Here is a 25,803-nt window from a genome sequence, read left to right as displayed (position 1 = left end):
ATATATATATATATATATATATATATATATATATATATATATATATATATATATATATATATATATATATATATATATATATATATATATATATATATATATATATATATATATATATATATATATATATATATATATATATATATATATATATATATATATATATATATATATATACAGGCAACCCCGCTTAACAAGGGTTACGTTCTAAAAGCCCTTCATTAAGCGAAACTTTAAGCGAACCGATTCTAACAAGTTTAACCCCTGACTTGAACTTCCATTGAGAGTAAACAATGCAAGAGTGCATCATAGTACAGTGAAAGGTTTAATGAAAGTAAAAATTATTAAGTTAAACATTTAGGCAGTTTAATTTAAGTCATTATAATGTACACTAATGTATGTATGTACGTAACTTTACAATGTTGATGATCTTAAATTTATGAAGGGAGGGAGAGTGAAACAGGAAAGACACTAACCGGCAACCTGTGGAATGTAAACAAAGGGCGCATCATTGTATCACATACAAAACTTATGTACCACATTTCCACAAGGCTTTCCATTTTATCCATTGTAGAGTCACGAATTCAGGTGGTTCTTTTAGCTTGCAAGGAAGATACGGTCTCACCAGCCTTCTCAATAGAGTCTGCTGACTTGAAAATAGTAGAGACAGTAGATGGAGTCAAGATGATGGAGAGCAATGCTATTATTTTTCTCGCCTCTCGTATCTATGAATAATATCCAGCTTCACTTTGAGAGTAAGAGACTTCCTGGTCTTCTTAGCAATGCTAGGTGACCATGCAGGGCATTTTGGTGGTAAGTTAAGCGAGGGAACACGAGCTGCTGCTGACACTGTTATTGTTTTGAACATAGGGAGTGAGTGGTGCACGTGTTGTCCATAAGAGGCGCTGGTGTATTCAAAAGCCTGTCGGCTTGTGTGATACAGCAGGGCTTTCAAACTTGGAAAAAATTACCTGGACAAAACTTCGTTAAAGCGAGTTTGGTGTTCGTTAAATGAGCAGATGGTAGTAAAATGAAACCTTCGTTGTAGCAAAATTTTGTTGTGTGAACCTTCGTTAAGCAGGAGTTGCCTGTACTCTTTTTTCTGTTCAAGTATTCATCAAAGGAAAGGAAAAAGGCAGAAGTGGACCAGCCAAACACCAGAAAGGTTTACAACACCCACATGGGCAATGTAGACCTCCTAGATAATATGGTTATATGCTATGCCATCAAAACTCGTAACTGAAAATGGCACTGAGCGCTGCATAACTAGTTTTATGAATGTCTGTTTTGTCCTGGTCTGATGTTTTTATTGCAAGGTGGGAAAGGTGATGGGCATAAAGGACAATGGAAACATAACTCTCTTGAACTCTATTCGGTCATGTGCAGAAATGAAAATAATACTCGTTTGTCAGATTAATGAAGTTAAATATAAACTGTAAAAATATTTCAGTAACAAAATTTTTAAAATTATCTCGTGATTTTGCTAAGGGCACCCATTTATTCCCAAACAGTTATTGAGGTTCAGTAAATTTCATAATATATACAAATTTCCAGCATCTTCTTTTAGGATTTTCTTTGTATTTCACAGGTTTTTTCTGAGGGTAGTGCTCACAAGTACTTTAAATTTAGGATGTGCATATTTTCCTAATTTCCGAATGCAATTTCTAAAAAAAATTTTCTTTATTTGTATAAATTATTCTTATGTGCCAAATTTCATAAAAAAAAAATTCAAGTGGGATCTATGAGTGGGCACTAATGGGTTAAGGTGTTAAGCTGGTAATGTTAAAACACAGATTAGAAACTGTTCCTCCATCCAAGAAACAAACCATGCTAATCTTCTTAATATATTTAGTTTAGACATTAAAATTTTACTTTCACAAGGGTTTTGGAGAAATCAACTGAAAATTTTAATTTTTTTCTGTATTTCAAAAAGAATGATAGTAATTAGAATACAAGGTGAACTTAGATTTTTTTATTCAAACAGTCTGGAAAGTTATGAATTTTACCTTGGCATATTGGCAAATACTTTCTCTTTATTGAAAAAGAAAGACTAATTCTCTGGAGTATTGTAAATCTGCACACATCTGTAGAATCTTTATTTCTAGCAATGTTGTCTGCATAATTCTCTGAAGAACCAAAATCTATGTGCCAATTAAATGTCTTTTGTGGCATGTGATTATTTACTGAGGAGTATGTATTGTTTCAAAATAAGACAAAGATTCTTAGAAAAAAACTCAATGCTGAATACATGGAAGTCTTATTCAATGTGGGTCTACATCAGCCCATAAATGATAGAGGCACAGTTTCAGTCTGGTTAACGTAAATAGTAAGTTATATAAGTCCTCAAACAGCCTGATTTTGCATCATGTAAAAATACTGATTGTAAAGATATTAATCATGTGATGTGATAAGAATTTATATATGGGTACCATGACCACTAATGGTAAAAGACCTTAAACATCCTCTGTCATGGTGTAATAGTCCCTTGTCACTTATTTTAGATAAATCTCTCCGAGGTTTCAAACACATGTGGTACATATATAAATAATATTTCTCTGAATAAAAAACTTACCAAAAATCCAGCAAAGGAAGTTACAAAGCCTTCTTTAGTCAATTCCCACATTCCTCCAAATTCCTCTTCATCAATACCTTGGAAACTTGATGCATAGAAATATACAAGAGCAGCATTAATCACACAGAATCTGTGGAAGATAAAGAAAAATCAATACATAACTAAACAAGAAATAAAGTTCATTGGATCCATACATGTACTTTAAAGACTAAAAACAGACACACACAAATATCACAATAAACTTTTTTTCATTCTGGTCAATGGACATCACGATATATACTATGGGCAATAAAAACACTCGCACCACAAAAGTGATACAGTAATACATGCAACTCACAGAAACAGGCCAATGAAGCCCTTCAGAGGAATGAAGCCCCACACAAGACCCAGCGCCACTCCCAACACCTGCCGGCCCCAGTATATCACGTCCAAAAACTCATCCTGTTCACAAAGAAAATATAAATGTTTTCCTAAATTAGTGAGCATCAAAAGAAAAAAGTTTCTTATTTGCATTTTTCTCAATATTCCAAAATTTGTAGAAAAAAAATTTGTAACTATCCAACACATAGCAGTTATCTAGCATGCTCTTACTGAATATATATATATATATATATATATATATATATATATATATATATATATATATATATATAAATATATATATATATATAAATATATATATATATATATATATATATATATATATATATATATATATATATATATATATATATATATATATATATATATATATATATATATATATATATATATATATATATATATATATATATATATATATATATATATATACAGTAAGGTCCCGGTTACGTCGGTCTCGAGTTACGTCAAACTCATAGTTACATCAGTCCACTATAAGGCAATTTAAGATTAAAAAAGTTGAAAATTTATAAGTCGTAAAGCGCGGGATTTATTGTTATTGTTGGCTGCCAGGCGTCACTAGTGGTTATCCGCCACTCACTTGCACCATCTGCGCCTGTCTGCTGATCCCTATTGCCCTTTCCTATTGCATTTCCTGCTGCTGCGCTTCTACTCCACCGCACTGCACTACGCTCCCAGCTGTCCGCCCTGGCCGTCACAACATTCGACCTCCCCACCCTCCTGGCGGCCTCAGGCGTCCACCCCTCTCAGCAACCTTCGCGTTCGCAGCCCTAATCAACAACAAAAACAAGCTTGTGTTTCATATTCCTACATAGTTGTAAATAATATAACAATATAACCTTTAACTTACCTGAATGACCATAAACAATGATTGGTTGAAAACTCGATAATATGCTTTGAAATATGCAAACTCGAGTTACGTACAAAATCAACTTTCGTCATGTTTCAGGAACGTAACTCTGGCGTAAACCGAGACCTTATATATATATATAAGGTCTCGGTTTTCAGAGTTTATCCTGAAACATGACGAAGTTGATTTTATACGTAACTCGATTTCATTTCAAAGCATATTATCGAAGTTTTCAACCAATCATTGTTTATGGTCATTCAGGTAAGTTAAAGGTTATATTGTTATATTTACAACTATGTAGGAATATGAAACAAGCTTGTTTTTGTTGTTGATTACCGAACGTGAAGGACTGCAGGTTGCCGAGAGGGGTGGACGCCTGAGGCCGCCAGGAGGGTGGGCAGGTCGAATGTTGTGACGCCTAGGGCGAACAGCTGGGAGCGTAGTGCAGTGCGGTGGGAGTAGAAGCGTGGGCAGCGGAGCAGGAAATGCAATAGGAAAGGGCAATAGGGATCAGCAGACAGGCGCAGACGGTGCAAGTCAGCTGCGAGTGTCGTGTGGCCCAGGCGAAGGCTCCGGAGTTGTTATTGTTGTGATGGGTGCGCGAGCCCTCAAGGTTGTCAACCTCCCTGTTGTCATGGTAACGGGCTTCCCATTTTCTTCTTCATTCCCTCACACACAGCTGCTGCCTCCCTTCTCATGTCTTTTAATTATGTCCTCTTTTTCTTGTAGCGTAATGGTTTTCCTTTTCTTAGCATCACTGCTGTCACTAAGGAGTTTTCTCTTTGGTGCCATTGAGCAAGATACTAAGAACTTGAGTCAGTAAACACAGAAGTAGAATAACACTCTTGCCAGGGGCGACGGTGTGGTGGAACTGAGGCAGGGTGTTATTGTATTCAAGCGTGAGGCGGGCGGTGTGGCGGGTAACCACTAGTGACACCTGGCGGCCAACAATAACAATAAATCCCTCGCTTTACGATTTATAAATTTTCAGTTTTTTTAATCTTAAATTGCCTTATAGTGGACTGACATAACTACGAGTTTGACATAACTAGAGACCGACGTAACCCGGGACTTTACTGTATATATACAGTAAGCCCCCACATTTAGTGATCTTATTAGTCTACCAAAACCATCGCTAAATTGGTATTTCGCCAAATTTGAATACTATTTTAAATAAGGAAAAATACCAATCAGTCTTTCGTCCGCCCAAAGTCCCCATTTACAGCTGCAACATTGCCACCTTCATGAGAATCAGCATCCCCAAACCACTAGCCCCTAAAACTTGGGGACGTTTAGTTTTTCACCCACACTAACTCGGGAATTTTGGCAAGAAATGCACAAAATAGCCTCTATTTACATACTGATTACAATTGGAAATTCAAGAAACGAATGAGTACAAATGGTGTTCTGCCCACAAGCAACTCTTTCTCTTTGCAATGCAAAAAAACAGAAGTTTCAAGATGCTATGGTTACCAAAATATCACAGGTTGAATGAGGTGGTATAATCGGTGTACGTGGCCTTGCGTCCGATCGGCACCAGCGGCCTTGGCTACAGCGATAGAAAACGGGCCCCTTGTATCCCCTCTCTCTCTCTCTCTGGTGACGTTGGTAGAATGTCCTCCCCCTCAGTGGTTGAACCTCCTATATCCGTATCAGAGCCAAGAACATCGCTATCTTCACTTTCTATTATTGTAGAAACTGTTAATTCCAATGCCCTTTTGATACCACTCTCATTCAAAAGTTGTCTTCCCGCAACATGACGAGAGACCCAAGGTGTAGAAGTAAGACGCGTGGGAGAGGTGACGGAATTGGACACCGTGGAATCACTTTTGCTCTCACCATCCATCGTGGAAGTTGGTGACACACTGACCTATAGCACATGTTTACTCCCGATGAGTGTTGCCAACTCACAAGCAAAGAAAACGGGAAGAAAATAGCCAAAATATAGCCCAAAATGCCCAAACGTCGATCGACATGCCCCGAGTCTTGCGTGATGAACGTCTATCGACGTTCCTGAGTAGGAGGGGTTAGTGGAGGCCATGGTGATAGCAAAACGCACTAAACAGCGAGGATGGGAGCACAAAAAAATGAGTTCACACACTGGATTAATAGATCAAGTGTCGAGCGGGAATGCCGGAGGCACTGTGGTGCTGACGTCACGGCCAAACAGACACGCGATTGACTCAGAGTGAGCAGGAGGCAGGACAATTGGCTCAGAGTGAGCGGGAGGCAGGACAGTGTAGTGGGGTACATTCCCTAAATATGAGAGAAAATCGCTAAACTTGAGGGCTTGGCCTTTTTCCAGACACTTGCTAAATAGGGGTTTCGCTAAGCTGGGTTTCGCTAAATTTGGGGCTTACTGTATATATATATATATATATATATATATATATATATATATATATATATATATATATATAGTGGTATCTTAACATATGTGTTTAATTCATCCTATGATGGAGCTCACATCTCAAAACAATTTTTCCTACTGAAATGCATTGAAATATCACTAACCGGTTCCAGCCTCCTTAATTCGCCGGATGTTAAAAAGCCCGCCTGTATGATATACGGTGGTAGTGCCCGTCTTGCCGGAAACTCTGCAAACTTGTCATACTTGTCGTCTTTGTGTATTAAGCTGCTATTTTTAGTCACTATATCGCCTTAAGAGAAAGTTATTCAAGAGAGAGAGAGAGAGAGAGAGAGAGAGAGAGAGAGAGAGAGAGAGAGAGAGAGAGAGAGAGAGAGAGAGAGAGAGAGAGAGTGACATTTGCTAATATTTTAGACACAAGCGGCACATGTAGCTTATCTTCGAAAGGAAGAGAAACAAAGGGAGGAGAGAGAGAGAGAGAGAGAGAGAGAGAGAGAGAGAGAGAGAGAGAGAGAGAGAGAGAGAGAGAGATTAGAGAAATTTGTTTAGAAAATTTGTTTGTGTGTGTGTGTGTGTGTGTGTGTGTGTGTGTGTGTGTGTGTGTGTGTGTGTGTGTGTGTGTGTGTGTGTATTCACCTAGTTGTAATTTTACAGGGCCTGGGTATCATACTCGTGTGCCCCGTCTCCATATCTACACACATCCAACTTTCCTTTAAAACTATGCACACTCGCTGACACCACCTCCTCACTCAAACCATTCCACACCTCCACACATCTTTGTGGGAAACTATATTTCTTCACATCCTTCAAGCATATTCCCTTGGCTATCTTTTTACTATGCGATCTCGTAGTTCTATTTAAGTTTTCCTCTCTCAACATCATTTGCTCATTATCCACTTCATCCAGTCCGTTCAACAGTTTATAAACCTGTATTAAATCTCCTCTTTCTCTTCTTTGTTCCAAGGTAAGCAAATTCATTTCTTTTAATCTCTCCTCATAGGTCATTTCTGCCAATTCCGGAACCATTTTTGTTGCCATTCTCTGCAATCTCTCCAACTTCCTTATATGCTTCTTTTATAAAGGGACCAAACCACTCCAGCATATTCCAATCTTGGTCTAATTACCGTACTAATTAATTTCTTCATCATATCTTTATCCATATAATGAAAGGCTAATCCAATATTTCTTATCAAATTATACGTTTCTCCAAACATCTTATCAATATGAGCCTCAAACTGCCCATGGTCTTGTATTATCACTCCCAAATCCTTTTCCTTTTCCACCTTTTTCAACACTACTTCTTCACCCATCTTATATGACCCTCTTGGCCGTCTTCCACTCTTCCCCATCTCCATCACATGACTTTTGCTCAGATTAAATTCCATTTCCCACCTCTTGCTCCACTCCCAAATCTTATCCAGATCTGCCTGTAAAATTTCACAATCTTCTTCACTCTTCACACACCTACACAACTTCGCATCATCCGCAAACAAATTAATATAACTGTTTACTCCCTCTGGCATATCATTAATATAGACAAGGAAAAGTATTGGTGCCAGCACTGAGCCTTGTGGGACTCCACTCTCCACCACCAACCAGTCCGACTTTGCATCCCTTATTACCGTTCTCATCTCCCTCCATCTCAAGTAGTTTTCCATCCACTTTAACACTTTTCCTTTCAGTCCTCCATAAATCTCTAATTTCCATAGCAGTCTCATGTGAGGTACCTTGTCAAAAGCTTTTTTAAATCCAAATATACACAGTCCATCCATCCCTCTCTCTCTTGTATTTTGTCAACCACTCTTGAATAAAAGCTCAGTAGATTTGTTACACATGACCTCCCTTTCCTAAAGCCAAATTGATGATCCGATAATAACTTATGATCCTCCAGGAACCGTATCCAATATTTCTTTATCACCCTCTCACAAATCTTACCGACCACACTTGTTAAAGACACAGGTCTATAGTTAAGAGGCTCTTCCTTACTGCCTCCCTTATAAATGGGCACCACTTCAGCTCTTTTCCACTCTACCGGTACTTCCCGTTTCTAATGAGCACCTTATATCATATAATGGATCTATCAATTCTTCTCTACATTCCTTCAATAATTTTCCTGAAACTTCATCTGGTCCCATCGCTTTATCATCTTTAAGTTCCTCCAACATTTTATATAACTCCTTTTAGGTATCTTAATGTCATCCATGTGCACATTTCCTTCTACATTCTGAGGCTTTACAAACATTGTTTCTTTAGTAAATACTTGTTGAAACCTATTATTTAGCAATTCGCTATATTCTTAGGGTCATCTACTATCCCTTGCTCTCCTTTTAATCTTTCAATGGACTCTCTCTTTTAAGTTTACCATTTATGAACCTGTAAAATAATTTTGGATGTTCCTTACTCTTGTCTACAATATCTTTTCAAATTTTCTTTCTTCCTCTTTCCTTCCCTTCACTTCACATACTCATTTCTCGCCACTCTATAATTCTCCTTATTTAGTATATTCCTGCTCTTTTCCATCTTTTCCAAGCCATATCTCTTTTGTTTAGCCTTAACACAAGTTGCATTAAACCAATCCTTTCTTCCTTCCTCTCTCGGTTTATACTTTGGTACAAATTTCATAACTCCTTTATAATATTTCATAAAAATCTCATTTTTTTTGCACTTCTCTGATTTGTAACATCTTCTCCCAATCTAATGTTCTAATGTGTGTGTGTGTGTGTGTGTGTGTGTGTGTGTGTGTGTATTTACCTAATTGTATTTACCTAATTGTAACATACGGGAAAAGAGCTATGCTCGTGTTGTCCCGTCTCCATATCTATTAATGTCCAGTTTTTTCTTAAAATCATGAATATTCCTTGCGTTGACCACTTCCACGTCTAAACTATTCCATGCTTCCACCCTTCTATGAGGAAGCTATATTTTTCACATCTCTCCTATAAGTGGCCATTTTAGTTTTTCCCATGCCCTCTCGACATTCTTCCATTCCACATACACAGATCTTCCCTATCCATTTTTTCCATGCCAATCATCACTCTGTATATTGCTATCAGGTCTCCCTTTCTCTTCTGTTTTCCAGGGTTGGAAGTTGCATTCTTTTCAGTCTGTCTTCATAAGTCAAATCTCTTAAGTCAGGCACCATTTTTGTTGCAGCCCTCTGTACTTTCTCTAGTTTCCTTATGTGTTTCTTTAAGTTCGAGCCCACTGTATTGTTGCATATTCAAGCCTCGGTCTTATCATTGCAGTAATTATTTTCTTCATCATTTCTTCATCTAGATATCTGAAACGCCACTCTTATGTTCCTCAATAAGTTCAATACTTCTCCAATTATTTTGTTTATATGTCTCTCTGGCGATAGGTCATTGGTAATTGTCACCCCAAGGTCTTTTCTTCATGACTGGTTTTATGTCTTCATTTCCTATCTTGTACATACTCCTGATTCTTCTTTCACTCTTGCCAAACTCTATTTTCTTGCATTTTGTCGTGTTGAACTCCATTTGCCATGTACAGCTCCATTTCCATATTCTGTCCAAGTCTTCCTGGAGTAGTTCGCAATCTTTGTCACATCTCACTTTTCTTAACAATTTTGCATCGTCTGCAAATAGGCTCACATAACTGGACACCCCATCCACCATGTCATTTATGTAGACTGCGAACATTACTGGTGCCAACACTGATCCCTGTGGAACTCCACTCTCCACCAATCCCCATTCTGATGGTCTGTCCTTAATTATTGTTCTCATTTCTCTTCCTACCAAAAGTCTTCCATCCATTTTAGTAAACTGCCATGCACTCCTCCTACCATTTCAAGTTTCCAGATCAGTCTCTGGTGTGGTACCTTATCAAAGGCCTTTTTTAAATCCAGATATATTCCATCAGCCCAACCATCTCTTTCCTGTATTACATCTATCACCCTCGAATAGTAACATATCAGGTTTGTCGTGCATGAACGCCCTTTCCTAAAACCAAATTGACACTCACAAAGTATGTCATTTTCTCCAAGAAGTCTGTCCATCTAGTCTTCACCACCCTCTCACACATCTTAGCTACCACACTTGTAAGTGACACTGGTCTATAGTTCAATGGGTCTCTCTTGTTACCTGATTTATAGATTGGGACAATGTTAGCTCTTTTCCAGTCTTGGGGCACTACACCTTCCCTTAATGAGGCATCAATTACTTCACAAACTTTTTCTGCCAATTGCTCCCTGCATTCTCTTAAAATCCATCCTGATACCCCATCAGGTCCCACAGCTTTTCTCACTTCTAAACTCCCCATCATGTTCTTGATCTCCTCCACAGTTACTTGAAACTCCTTCATAATCCCTTTCTGTTCCATTACCAGTGGTTTGTCAAAAGCAGTCTCCTTTGTGAATACCTTCCGAAAGCATCCATTCATAGCCTCTGCCATTTCCTGGGATCTTCACTGCATACTCCATTTACTTCTAAACTTTCAATACTTTCTCTATTTTTGATGTTGTTGTTCACATGTCTGTAAAAAGCCTTGGTTGGTCTTTACATTTATCAATTATATCCTTTTCTTGTTTCTTTCTTTCTTCTCTTCTAATCAACACATATTCATTTCTTGCTCTTTTGTAACTTTCCCACTGCTTAATCCGTCTTTTCCTTCTCCACCTCTTCCATGCATCCTCTTTTCTTGTTCTAGCCTTTTCACATCTATCGTTAAACCAGTCCTGCTTTCCAACTTCTCTATGTTGTCTTATTGGTACAAATTTTTCTCACCTTCTTTGTATATTTTTATAAATTCCTTCCACTTTTCATTTGCTCCTTAGCACTCTTGAATTTCATCCAATTTGTCTCTTGAAAGAATTTCTTTAGGTTTCCAAAATCTGTCTTGGCATAATTCCATCTTCCCACTTTATATTCTTCATTTCTTCTAGATTTCTCTTCGTCTATCACCTTGAACTCCAAAACTGCATGATCACTCTTTGCTAAAGGGCACTCCACCCTCATCTCCTCAATGACCATTGGCTCTGTACTAAAGACCAAGTCCAGTCTTGACGATGCTCCCTCTCCTCCAAACCTAGTATCTTCTTTGACCCACTGAGTTAACACATTTTCCATTGCCAGTGTCAATAGTGTATTTCCCATGTTGTCTCTGATCCTTCCATTGACCAGTCCTCCCAACACACCTCTTTACAATTAAAATCTCCCATCATTATAGTTCGTTCACAGCCACCCAACATTTCTTCCAGACATGTTCCTGTATCACTTATCATTTCTTCATATTCCTGTACTGACCATGCATTTGTCTTAGGTGGTACGTACACCACTATGTAGTGCCTCTTTTTCCTTCATTAGTTTCTGCTCTGATCTTTAGCACTTCTGCCTTTCCCATACCTTTTTCACTTGATCCACCTTTATATCTTTTTAACCAGCAACATCACTCCTCCTCCCATCTTACCTACTCTATTTCTTTTCCAAACGTTATATTTCCTTCTCCAACCATCATCAGGTCTTCTCCTCTCTCAGTTTTGTTTCAGTAAGACCCACAATATCTGGGTTCTTGTCCCTCAAGTAATCGTTGAGTTCTAAAATCCCGATATCACTCCATTTATGTTGGAATACATTACATTTCGCTCATATGTAAGTTTCTTTAGTCCTTTCTTGCTGTACTTTTCTGGGTTATGTGTGTGTGTGTGTGTGTGTGTGTGTGTGTGTTTTCACGAATGTTACAAACGGGACATGTAACTTATCTTCGAGAGGGAGAGGGATGAAGGAGAGAGAGAGAGAGAGAGAGAGAGAGAGAGAGAGAGAGAGAGAGAGAGAGAGAGAGAGAGAGAGAGAGAGAGAGAGAGAGAGAGAGAGAGAGAGAGAGAGAGAGAGGGAGAGAGGAGAGAGGAGGGAGGGAGAGAAAAGAGAGAGAGAGAGAGAGAGAGAGAGAGAGAGAGAGAGAGAGAGAGAGAGAGAGAGAGAGAGAGAGAGAGAGAGAGAGAGATGAGAACAGTCTATGCCATTGGGTAATTTCAGACACAAGGCTGGATGCATGTAGCTTATCTTTAGTGATTGATGGAGACAAGGATGGTGGGAGGAGCACTAGGATTTCAAGGACAGCATACGGCGTGTGTAGTTGGTATCCAACACACTATACGGGACAACTGAACTGAAGAAAGCTCAGAAAAGAAATATGACGTCTACGTAGGCATTGATGGGGTTAAAAAGAGCACCTGTTTTTTTTTTTTTTTTACGTGTTTTCAGGTCAGAAAAGGTACAATGATTGCAGTTGAAATTGTGACCCACACCAATGGCGACCAAAATATTCACAACACACACGGAAAACATAAAGGATAATGAAAAGAAAGTATTGAAGGGGTTAAAAAGAGCACCTGTTTTTTTTTTTTTTTTTTTTTTTTTACGTGTTTTCAGGTCAGAAAAGGTACAATGATTGCAGTTGAAATTGTGACTCACACCAATGGCGACCAAAATATTCACAACACACACGGAAAACATAAAGGATAATGAAAAGAAAGTTTACTACATACATTCTTTTATTAACATCTAATATTTGATATGGTTGCCATGAGCATCAACGTCAGCTTGGATGTGTTTGGGCATGCTAAGGGCTAGTTTTTCAAAATAACTGTGATCATTACCTCACCACAACTGCAAAATTGCGTCCTTGAGCTGTGTTACTGTACTTGTGTTTTTATCCTTTAGTCCATTTTCCATGAATGAGCAGGCATTTTCAATGGCATTGAAGTCAGGTGAGTTACCTGGCCACTTAATCTCTGATATTGCATTTTCAATCAGCCAGTTCTTTACATCACCATACCTGTGTGGAGGAGCACCATCATGCAAAAAACACACCACCTGGTTGATGCAGGTAAAAAAAAACTATGCATATGGTTTTTCAAGACTTCTAAATAATTTTTACTACACATTGTTTGGTTTGGTGGTAAAAAATAATGATCACCTGCACCATGCTGCCCACTGACGACACCCCAAACTAACACAGAGGGTGGGTGTTTTACAGTTTTCACCGTGTAGCGTTCGTCATATCTGTTGCTCTTTGGTGGCCACTGCACTGTCCTGGCACTCAATCTCACACACCTAAAGGCACTTTCATCGGAAAAAAGCACCTTCTTTCCCTGCTCAGATGTCTAATCTCTGTATTGCATGCAAAACTTCATTCTCATGCTCTTCATAATCTTCATCAGGTAAGGTTTTAGCGCAACTCTACAGGTGGGCAACATTGTCTCAGTGTAGGCATTCATGGATAGTGGACTCAGACACATTTTGCAGTAACCCTGGGTATTCTTTTTTATCTCACTGGATGTAACGAATGAATTTTTGTTGACAGTACGCTGGATGAATGCATCAGTCTTCTTTGAAATTTTTTTTATTTCCCTGGGCGGGCTTTGGTCCGGGGAATACCATCTCCATTCAAACACCGCATATCTCTGCTGGCAGCCAGGACACAGAGAACAGTTGCCCTGTGGAAACCAGTGTGAGCAATAATCTCGTTGATTTTTACTCCTGCTTGCCTTAGGGTGATGATCTGGGTCCTTTCTGTCTTACTTGTCGGGTTCCGGCCATGTTTATCCTTCAGAGAAAAACTGGGACGGCTGCTGTCTATTCACTGTGAAAAACAGGAGACTGGGAAATTGGTGGACACCCAGCAACCAGACGTGACCTTGAGGTACTGAAGTGTTGCTGCCACAAAATTGCACAGTTATCAGAGAGTTGCCTGCATTCATGATTTTGCAAAAAGAGAGAGCATGTTGAATTCATAACGGTTATAGTTTGGATGTGTTCACCTTGCACTTTAACAGAAGGTTGCAACTACAACTGCCAACACTGTATTTATAAATAATAATTATTGCACAGAAACATAATAAAACAGCTGGAATGTACACAAAAAGCCACCCGCAGAAGACTGGGTGCTCTACTAATCACAGAGGAGCTCATTGACAATCCCATAAACATTTTTCATTGAATAAATGAAGGTTTGAGGAGAGAGAGAGAGAGAGAGAGAGAGAGAGAGAGAGAGAGAGAGAGAGAGAGAGAGAGAGAGAGAGAGAGAGAGAGAGAAGGGAGGGGAATAGAGGCTCACTGCTATAGCTGGGGTAGAGGTTTGTTTACCTTTTCCTCCCCCACTCCATGATAAGCGTTGGTGGAGGAGGTAGGCGGGGATAGCAGAAATTTGCTTTGCCTTTCACCTACGAACACATGCATACTTTATCAATGCATGAAAGTACAGGCAAGCCCCACTTAACAAAGGGGTTACGTTCCCAAAAAACACTTCGTTAAGCGAAACTTCGTTAAGCGAACCGATTATAACAAGTTTAACCCCTGATTTGAACTTCCATTGAGAGTAAGCAAAGCGAAAGTGCATCATAGTACAGTAAAAGGTTTAATGAAAGTAAAAATTATGAAGTTAGACATTTAGGTAGTTTAATTTAAGTCATTATAATGTACACTAATGTATGTATGCACGTAACTTTATAATGTTGATGATCTTAACTTTATGAAGGGAGAGAGAGTGAAACGGGAAAGACACTAACCGGCAACCTGTGGAATGTAAACAAAGTGCGCATCATGGTACCGCATACAAAACTTATGTACCACATTTCCACAAGACTTTCCATTTTATCCATTGTAGAGTCACGAGTTCAGGTGGTTCTTTTAGCTTTCAAGGAAGATGCGGTCTCACCAGCCTTCTTAATAGAGTCTGCTGACTTGAAAATAGTAGACAGTAGATGGAGTCAAGATGATGGCAAGCAATGTTATTAGTTGTCTGGCCTCTTTATTGTCTGTGAATAATACCCAGCTTCACTTCGAGAGTAAGACACTTCCTGGTCTTCTTAGGAATATTAGGCCACATTGCAGGGCATTTTGGTGGTAAGTTGAACTAAGGAAGATGAGCTGGGGAGTGAGTGGTGCACGTGATCTTGATCTTGATCTTGATGCTACAGGTGACGCATAATTTCTTCTGAGTCAGGCCTTTGTATCGGCAGCGCCTGTGTTGTCCACAAGAGGCTTGATCTTGATCCTTATTCTACAGGTGTTTCAGGATTTCTTCTGAGGCAGGCCTTAGTACCAGCAGCTCCTGGTGTATTCAAAAGCCTGTTAGCTTGCATGATACGGTGGGACTTTCAAATTTGGAAAAAAATTACCTGGATAAAACTTTGTTAAAGCGAGTTTGGTGTTCGTTAAACGAGCAGATGGTAGTAAAACGAAACCTTCGTTGTAGCGAAATTTCATTGTGTGAACCTTCGTTAAACTGGGGTTGCCTGTATATGAAAAAACAGGAAAAGTTCATTCTGTGTTCTTACCTTGGAGACACACATTTTTGGCTAATGGTGGTGAATGATGATGGAGGAGGTGGGAGGAAGGAAAGAATACAGGCACCATTCACACATAAACATTAAACAGAAATTGAAACTGTACTGTCTTTAGACAATAAAAAAGATCAGTAAATAGAGTGGAAATGATAAAAGAACAATCACAGTGCATGAGATCCGCAGGAAACACGTAGATACTAGCTCAGCTGAGGCTAGACCGATGTGCCAAGCCACCGATTGTAGCGGCAACATCCCCAAGTATGACTCATATCTCTATATACAGGACACTCTCACTTAACGAAGGGGTTAACTACATTCCTAAAAACACTTTGTTAAGCGAAACTTCGTTAAGTGAACCGATTATAACAAGTTTAATCCCTGACTTGAACTTCCATTGACAGTAAACAAAGCGAGGGTACATCATAGTACAGTGAAAGGTTTAATGAAAGTAAAAATTATGAAGTTAAACATTTAGACAGTTTAATTTAAGTCATTATAATGTACACTAATGTATGTATGTACGTAACTTTATAATGTTGATGATCTTAAATTTATGAAGGGAGGGAGAGTGAAATGAGAAAGACACTAACCAGCAACATGTGGAATGTAAACAAAGGGCGTATCATTGTACCACATACAAAACTTATGTACCACATTTCCACAAGGCTTTCCATTTTATCCATTGTAGAGTCACGAGTTCAGGTGGTTCTTTTAGCTTGCAAGGAAGATACGGTCTCACCAGCCTTCTTAATAGAGTCTGCTTGAAAATAGTAGACAGTAGATGGAGTCAAGATGATGGCAAGCAATGTTATTAGTTGTCTGGCCTCTTTATTGTCTGTGAATAATACCCAGCTTCACTTCGAGAGTAAGACACTTCCTGGTTTTCTTAGGAATGCTAGGCCATATTGCAGAGCGTTTTGGTGGTAAGTTGAGAGAGGGAAGACGAGCTGCTGCTGTTGCTGGTGCGTGTGTTGTCCACAAGAGGCTTGATCTTGATCTTGATCTTGATTCCACAGGTGTCCCAGGATTTTTCCTGAGGCAGGCCTTAGTATCGGCAGTTCCTGGTGTATTCAAAAGCCTGTCGGCTTGCGTGATACGGCGGGGCGTTCAAACTTGGAAAAAATTACCTAGATAAAACTTCGTTAAAGCGAGTTTGGTGTTCGTTAACCCTCAAAGTATGGTGATCGTATATGTACGATTGTAGCATCGTGTGCGGAGAGGCATCTTTTCTCGCTCGTCTGTTTGAGCCTTGAGACATGTTCCCTCACAATAGATCATCTTTTCCCACGTCGAGGCGACATCTGGCAACCCCCGTCATCCGGAGGGAGGATACGGTACTCCGAGTGATGTTATGTCAGTGTTACTCGGTAATGATATTGAGGAGTGATGAAAATGAAGACCGATTTTTTTACAGAGACAGAAGAAATTGAAGACTCCAGTAGTGATTCTGATAGTGATCTGAGAGGTTGCCTCTACAGGACTGTGCTTGTCAGCCAAGTCACGTGAATCCCATTGCTAATAAGAGTTGCTAATAAGAGATTCCAATTATTATAGAAATCCACAATACTTGTAATATGTAGTTTCTTTTTCTTTTCCTGTTTTGCACATCATTTCATATATCTGAGTTAGCATTTTCTTGACATGAAAGTGCAAAAGTTCCTACTTTTACATCAAATTCAAATGCCCAAAAGGAGAGAGAGAGAGAGAGAGAGAGAGAGAGAGAGAGAGAGAGAGCGTGCGGTGTTATCTGAGTTTGGGGGTATTTCTTAGCAGCGGGTTCTTCCATGAATTTTTTCATATGCAATAACTTTGCTCTCAGAGGTCATAACATGTTAAAAATTACATCGTTGTACTCAGAATAATACAAAAAATATGTTTTTATAAGGAAAAAATATTTTTTGTATTTTTGAAAAGTGTGATTTTTTCCCCGTTGTAACAGATGGAAAGTAAATCAACCCCCTGTCCTTTAAGGGTTAAACGAGCAGATGGTAGTAAAAATAAAACTTTCGTTGTAGTGAAATAGTGAAATTTCGTTGTGTGAACCTTCGTTAAGCGGGGATTGCCTATATATATATATATATATATATATATATATATATATATATATATATACTTAACCCCTGGCTATCGCGCCCAATTGGGCCCGGAATAGCCGCGCTATAGCCGAAAACGCGATAGCCGAATTGAACAACTAATGGTGAAAACTGTTACTGGTACCGCAACCACAAATTTTACTCCTAATATCCCTCATTTTTATATCTTTTTAAATTACTGTATAATCCATTGGTACTAATTAAAACATGTCAAGGTTATAACATTAAAAAAAATTACATCAGCTCATTGTATTTACTAGAGATGTACCGATGCATCGGTATCGGTATCGGAATCGGCGGTATCGGCCCATTTTTTGGGTATCGGTATCGGCTTATTTTATGCTGATACTTACGATACCTAAAAGGAATTTACTACTTAGTAATATATTCGATATAAGATATTGATTACTGAGTAATTTACCTTTGCAAATGGCTTCAAAAAGCTTCTAGAATTGCTCCTATTTCACAAACGTTCTCAGGACTTACAGCATTCCCCAAAACAAAGCCTCCCATCTGATAACGATCGCCGTCCACCAACTCATCCTGGTGTCCAGTGCAGTAATCACTATAAGTAGTAGTATCGGTATCGATAGTAGCATCGGTATCTGCCCAATTAGGTGGTATCGATATCGGCCAAAATTCTGGTATCGGTTTTGGCCAATGAGCGCTCAGATACCTCATGATGTCATGGCTGGGCGCACGATAGCAGGCATCTGAGGTCGCGATAATGAAATTTTTGCAGCTTTTCATGGGTGCATGATAGCAATAAAACGCGATAGCTGAAGTCGCGATAGCAGAGGGTTGACTGTATATATACAAGTATACAAGGGATCCTCGCAATTTGACCATTCGCAGTTCAAGTTATCACCAATTAAAACTCTGTTAATACTCAAGGTTCCACCAACTGACTCACCAATTTGACATTCATATCTCGCACACCACCCACCCAGTCAAATTTGCCGCCAACCCGCCAGGCGAAAGTGTAAACCGACGCTACCCTGTGTGTCACAGGTGGTGTCACACTAGCAATTTTCCATGAACTTTTTCTGTCAACTTCCTGAAGACTGTCAACTTTTGTTGACGCTGGTCATCACACACAAGTTCACTTCTGCTTTTGTGTCATTTGTCAACTGTAAACAAACATGGCAGCCCTTTCACCCCCCGCAAACTGTTGCTATTTTTTTCATTGCTATTTTTGGCCCTTAACCCTTGTGCGACAGGGTAATTATAAATTAATCATTCCCATCTGCGGGTAAAATGGTAAACTTAAAAAAATCACAGGAGATAGTTTTACTCATGAAAATACGTTTTTCTTTGAAATTCTGAATACATTGATGTACTTTGCAGCTTGCTACAATCTCTGACAGCAAAGTTATTGCTTATCAAATATTCCTCCTGATAGCCACGATGTAACCCGCCGTGGAGAAACAACCCTCAGTGCGATACCAGCGCGCCAATTCTCTCTCGCTTGCTCTCTCTCTCTCTCTCTCTCTCTCTCTCTCTCTGGGCATATCTTTTGGGTGAAGAAATTGTACTTCCAATGTGAGAGAGAGAGAGAGAGAGAGAGAGAGAGAGAGAGAGAGAGAGAGAGAGAGAGAGAGAGAGAGAGAGAGAGAGAGAGAGAGGTGTCAGCTTGTTTCGATTCTAGGCCTTTCCCTACTCTCCTAATATCGCCCCCCTCTCTCTCTCATGTTAGGAGGGTAGATTGTATGAGAATAGGGAAAGATGGTTGATAAATTAGATGATCATAATGTAGCAACGTATATATCACTATACATCTCGTTGTTGTGATATCTCCCCTCATGCGGAGGGGACGTTCCACCCGCAGTGTCATGAGGGTTGCCAGATGTCTCCTCCAAGATGAAAAGATGTGAGCCTAGACCAAGATGAAATAGCAAAACTGGACACTCAGCTCGTGGACAGTGTTGCCTGATACATACACTCACCCTCAGACTTGAGTAAGAAAACAGGAGGTTTAACCCGTACAGCGTCAGCAGTTCTGGGATTTTTTTTTTTTTTTTGCTAAACCAGTCTTAAATGATGTGAAACAAATGAAAATGACAGTCATTCCTCCCAGAACTGACTGGATGTGGTATTAATTGTTGCGAGATGTTTTGCGCTAAGGTTAGCGACTTAGCAAAGCCTTATGTGACTAGTTTATTCGCTTACTTGTTTCTCACCAGTCGATCCCCGAGTTGGACACATGTATAATATCGTTCCTGAGTTGAAAGAAAAACAACATGTCATGTTTTGCTGTTTGGGAGTGTTTGTGGCTAAAAACAGACACGAGATATCGCAAGGGAGTGTTGCCTTTCGCGGTGCAAATATTTTCCGAGTAATATGTACGTTTTTCCTTATAATAAAGTGATTGGAAAATTCTTATTTATGTCATACAAAGTTTTCACTACCACAATATAACAGTTACCAAAAACATCTGAAAATGTAAGAGTAAGTAATGGAAATTACGCTTTCTTCATATTAGCGGAGTTGAGGCGTCAGTTTCCCGCTACACTGAGCTGAAGGCAGCAGAAACTACTAAAGTTCAGATATGTAATAAATAAATACAGGAAGGGTTCATGTTAGCAGGGACGAGGAGGCAGCACGAGCAATGTCTATAGTGCATGATGGCAGTATAATGGTAGGTTTTGAGGACACAATACCTTCGAAAATATGAGGAAGCTTTCCGACGTATCTCATACGTCTCTGACGCCCGGTTCGCTCAGAGTAGCCGACATATCTCGTACGTCTCTGACGCTTTACGAGTTAAAGAAGTGGCGGAAAAAATCATGATTACATGAACGATCACCGCCGCACGAAACATACTGATGTTTCACTGTTTGATCTGCTGCAGTCTCTGACGAGACAGTCAGACGTTACCCTACAGAGTGAGCTCAGAGCTCATTATTTCCGATCTTTGGATAGGCCTGAAACCAGGCACACACCACACACCGGGACAACAAGGTCACAACTCCTCGATTTACATCCCATACCTACTCACTGCTAGGTGAACAGGGGCTACACGTGAAAGGAGACACACCCAAATATCTCCACCCGGCCGGGGAATCGAACCCGGGTCCTCTGGCTTGTGAAGCCAGCGCTCTAACCACTGAGCTACCAAACACATGATCGTTCATGAACGATCACCGCCGCATGAAACGTACCAATGCGATCGTTCATGAACGATCATCGCCGCACGAAACGTACCAATGCGATCGTTCATGAACGATCACCGCCGCATTAAACGTACCAATGCAATCGTTCATGAACAATCACCGCCGCACAAGGGTTAATGCTCCCTATGAGAAACTCTTCAGACAGCTTTGTCCACTCATAAACAACAGAGCTGCTCATCTTGGCCAGTTGTTCCTTGGAAGAGAAGCCTTGGAAAGTCGCAGTGCCAGAGAAATGTAAACACAAAACTGAACTACTTTTCACTGCAAGGCTAGGACAAAAATATATTTATACAAATATATTTACATCTACTTATCAAGATTCTATTGATTTGAGATTATACCATCATTCCAATTAACAAGAAAATTAATATTATTAAAAAATGTTAATCAGAATCCATAGATCTTAACTGGACTAAAATTTTTGTTTCGTCTGACTCAAGACGACGGAAAGCCACCTCCAGCCCCAGCCCTAAGAAACACAATTTCCTGCCTTTCAAAGATAAGCTTGAGCTTATAAGAAAGTGTGAGGCAGGTATAGCACACAGTGCCGTTCCAGTGCCAATGGGTGTTCCTAGATCAACAGGATTAACAATTTGGTAGAACAGAGACAAGTACCACGAGACCGCTGCAAGAATTTTTATTTTCCAAAATGTACTGTACAGCACCCTAATGTGTTTAATAAAAAAAAAAAAAAAATTAGATATAAATGAAGCCTTTGATAGTACTGATTTAGTCTAAGTTAATGATTTTTAGAGGTTATAGTGATGTTTTCGGGGGTTTAGGCTGGAGGTTGCTTCATGATTCCAATAAACGCTGATTCAACCAATGAAAAACCGCCCTAACCTCGTCGAACTGCGAGGATCCCGTGTATATATATACAGTAATGCTCCGCTTAATGAACACGATATTGGATGTCAAAGCTGTTCGTAGAGCGGAAATTCGTTAAGCGGACGTAATTTTCCCATAGGAAATAATGGAAATACAGGGGATGCGTTCTGGGCTGGTCCCCATCATACCACATGGGTTAAAAAAAAATATATATGTGTATACGTTTGGCAGCATATTGGGCCACTGGTGTACCACTACTTTTATGATGTCATATGAGTCATTGGAAGTTAGAGGAGCTATGTACAAATTCTCTCACATTCTCGTATTTATGTTCACAAAACAACATTTCTATTAGGTTTTTACAAACCTTGCCCCTAAGAAAAGATTGTTTTGTAATGCATAAAGTGAAATCTTACATGGAATACCAAAAAATAAAGCAGAGATGAGATGAGCCACGGACGAAGCGGGAGACTCGCGGCGACTCGGCCGCTTCTTCTTCTTCTTGTGACCTTTTTAGCCTGCGTGTTGTCTTTCCCCATGAATTACTAATGAAATACCGCAGAATTTCATTAGTAATTCATTATCACTCAGTGCCACGGAGTCGAGGCTATCCTCATGGCATGAGCGTATAAGAATACCAAGATATGATATCCATTATAGCAGGCAATAGAGGAATGGAAAAAAATATTGTGAAAGACAACACGCCACCTAAAAGGGTCACAAGAAGAAGAAGAAGGAACCGAGTTGCCGCAAGTCTCCGCCTCATCTGTGGGCGATCTCATCTCTACTTTATTTTTGGGTATTCCATGTAAGATTTCACTTTATGCATTACAAAAACAATCCTTTCTTAGGGGCAAGGTTTGTAAAAAGCTAATGGAAATGTTTTGTGAACATAAATGGATATGTAAGACAGTAACACAACCTGGTGAGGTGGTGTTACCAGCAACCTGAGAGCAACCTGATAGCAATCTCGTTACCATCCCTCCAAGCGTTCATGGATGCCATTTCGTGACAGGAGGTTGCTATGATGTTGTTAAAGAATCTTGGATCCAGCTCTCACTCTTCTCGTGCCTCATTTGCAGTCTGCCAGCACTGAGTACAGACGGAATCTCTTCAATCTGCCTATAATTCACCAAGATGGCTCCAAAACGTCCTTCATCTTCTGTGGGGTTATTTTTAATAAACGGATTTTTGATAAAGTAGTAAAGCTCAAAGGAAGATGGTGACTGACTGTGGTGTGAGTGGTGAAGGCAGTGAAGCAGTGAGTGTTGTGGTTACATATTCTTTGTTTTGTTGTTTTCTCTTATTATTTCTTGCTTTTCCCTTTACTTTAAATACATTTTTAGTATTTAGAATGGTTAATAAACATGTTAATTTAGCCAAATAAATAAAGTATTTTGTACAAATTTTTTTGGATCATATCCTGCATCCCCCCTATTATCTATTGTTTCTTATGATAATCACATGTTTGTTTTATGCGAATTTTGAAATATGCGATGCCTCTTGGAACGCATCTATCACGTAATTCGAGTTACCTGTATATATATATATATATATATATATATATATATATATATATATATATATATATATATATATATATATACAGTAAGTCTTCGTTATACGGTAGTTCTTTATATGGTAAATTCACAGTTACGGTATTTGGAAATTACTACCCTCGATTCGATATACGGTAAGAAAAATTCTCCATAATGAATTAAATGCTGTCAATAGATGGATTAAAAATAATAAATTAGATTTGAATATTACGAAAACTAATTACGTTGTTTTTCAAAACCATTCCATCACAATTAACATGCCACCTATGCTACTTGAGAGGACAACATTGCAAAGAGTGAAATCTGCAAAATTTTTAGGGGTATTCATAGATGAAAATATTAACTGGAGAAGTCAAATAAATTTTGTTGTAACTAAATTATCAAGGATGTGCGGTATACTTTATAGAATAAGAGACAATCTAACAACAGAAGCCCTTGTTAGCATATATTATACATTATGTTATCCACATTTGATATATTGTGTTTCCGTGGGCGTGTACGTGGCCCTCGTTTTAAAATAAATTGCAAATAGCTCAGAATAAAATTTTTAGGTGTATATTTTATATGAAAAAATTTTATTCTACTCATATTGTAATCCGTGAACACAAATTCCTTCCTTTCAAAAATATTCATAAGAATTTCCTTTTATCATTCATCTTTAAATGCCTTACTCAGCAACATGGGAGTGAATATTTCCACATGATAACTACATCACACAACACCAGATGAAATAATGTTAACCTTACTTGCCCACAGTTCAGGACAACTCTTTTAAAAAACAGCACTTTGTGCTACGGACCAACTAGTATATGGAATTCTCTGCCAATGGACATCAAAAAAAATTTTAATAGTGGTAACTATTATCAGTTTAGAAAATCACTCAAAGCATATTTGATTGTTAATAACAGTATTCAGATGTAAATAACAATATTCAGATGTAAAATTAAGTAATTCACCATAGTTGTTTGTTCTTATCGATTTAAATATTGTAATCTTAAATTATTATTATTACTGCTGTCCTATAGCTTTAATTTCTTGCTTGTCTAAAGTTTTTAAGTCTATCCTGAACAGGAAATTCTTAACATCTGTCATTTCACAATCTTCTATCTGATCGCCAGTATGGCTTCCATCAAGGTTGCTCTACTGGTGATCTAGCATTCCTTACTGAGTCTTGGTCATCCTCTTTTTAGAGATTTTGGTGAAAGTTTTGCTGTCATGTTAGAAAGATCAAAATCTTTTGCTAGAGTCTGGCCCGAAGCTTTGATTTCAAAACTGCCCTCCTACAGTTTCTATCCTTCTCTCTGCAGCTTTATCTCAAGTTTCCTTTCTGACCATTCTACTGCTGCTGTGGTAGATGGCCACTGTTCTTTGCCTACATCTATTAATAGTGGTGTTCCTCAGGGTTCTGTCCTGTCACCCACTCTCTTTCTATTGTTCATTAATGATCTTCTTAACCAAACTTCTTGCCCTATCCACTCCTATGCTGATGATACCACCTATCTTTCCACATCCTTTCAGAAACGACCAACCCTTCAGGAAGTCAACAGATCACGCAGGGACGCCACAGAACGCCTGACTTCTTTTTAAGATTTCCAATTAGAGCAGAGAAAATTTAGTAGTTTTCAATGCCACAAAAAAAAACTCAATTCCTCCATCTATCAACTCTACACAACTTTCTAGACAAGTATTCCCTCTTCTCCAATGACACTCAACTGTCTCCATCTTCTACACTGAATATCCTCGGTCTGTCCTTTACTCATAATCTTAACTGAAAGCTTCTCTTCTCATGCTAAAACAGCTTCTATGAAGTTAAGCATTCTGAGGCATCTCCACCAGCTTTTCTCACCCCTCCAACTGCTAACTCTGTACAAGGGCCTTATCCACCCCTATATGGACTACTACACAGTTTTACTAGATAGGATGGAATCAAAAGCTTTTTGTCTCATAAACTCCCCTCCTCTCACAGCCAAAATGTTGCATCTCTTTCTATCGTTTATTGCTATTTTCATGCTAACTGTTCTACTGATCTTGCTAACTGCATGCCACCCCTCCTCCTGAGGCCCCACTGCACAAGGCTTTCTTCTTCCTCTCATCCCTATTCTGTCTAACTCATGAAAGGCAAGAGTTAACCGGTACTCTTAATTATTCATCCCTTTCACTGGTAAACTCTGGAACTCCCTGCCTGCTTCTGTATTTCTGCCTTCCTTCTACTTGACTTCTTTGTAGAGGGATATCAAGACATTTGTTCATTAATTTTGGCTAACTCTTTACTTTTCTTTTAAGGGAACCAACCCTAAAATGGGCTTTTTTTTTTTTTTAATATTGTTTGCCCTTGGCTGGCTTCTCTCCTGCATGAAAAAAAAAAAAAAAAAGATTTAGTGAGTCTGTTCAAATTTCAGAACCCTGCCCTGGGTGAATATTAAATTTCTGCAGATCAAAACCTTCACAGACATACAGTACAGAAATAACAGTACCTAAAAATATGTGGTATGCACTGTGTACAAAGACCATATATGTAGAAAGGTGTCTGTCTGATAAGTGATAAGGAATGCATCCATGGTTGTACTCTGATACTTAGAACATGAAATGATCACTCCTGGCTGTGAGACAAATTTCCCTACACTTTGGAAATATCCCTATATTTAGGGTTTTCC

At 38.9% G+C, this 25,803-nt stretch overlaps 1 protein-coding gene across 2 annotated transcripts in view; it reads right to left on the bottom strand.

Annotated features, from left to right (window-relative positions):
* LOC123504009 (respirasome Complex Assembly Factor 1-like) overlaps positions 1-25,803 on the bottom strand; it is a 56,552-nt gene that overhangs the window by 30,053 nt on the left and 696 nt on the right. For both annotated transcript variants that reach the window (XM_045254207.1, XM_045254208.1), the window contains exons 2-3: positions 2,910-3,013; positions 2,573-2,702 (exon numbers count right to left, since the gene is read on the bottom strand). In XM_045254207.1, the coding sequence (XP_045110142.1) occupies positions 2,573-2,702; positions 2,910-3,013 (234 nt within the window). The remainder of the gene's footprint in view (positions 1-2,572; positions 2,703-2,909; positions 3,014-25,803) is intronic.

Source organism: Portunus trituberculatus, chromosome 15 (genome assembly GCF_017591435.1).
Source record: "Portunus trituberculatus isolate SZX2019 chromosome 15, ASM1759143v1, whole genome shotgun sequence".
Taxonomy (NCBI): Eukaryota; Metazoa; Arthropoda; class Malacostraca; order Decapoda; family Portunidae; genus Portunus; species Portunus trituberculatus.
This window is presented reverse-complemented; position numbering and strand designations above follow the sequence as displayed.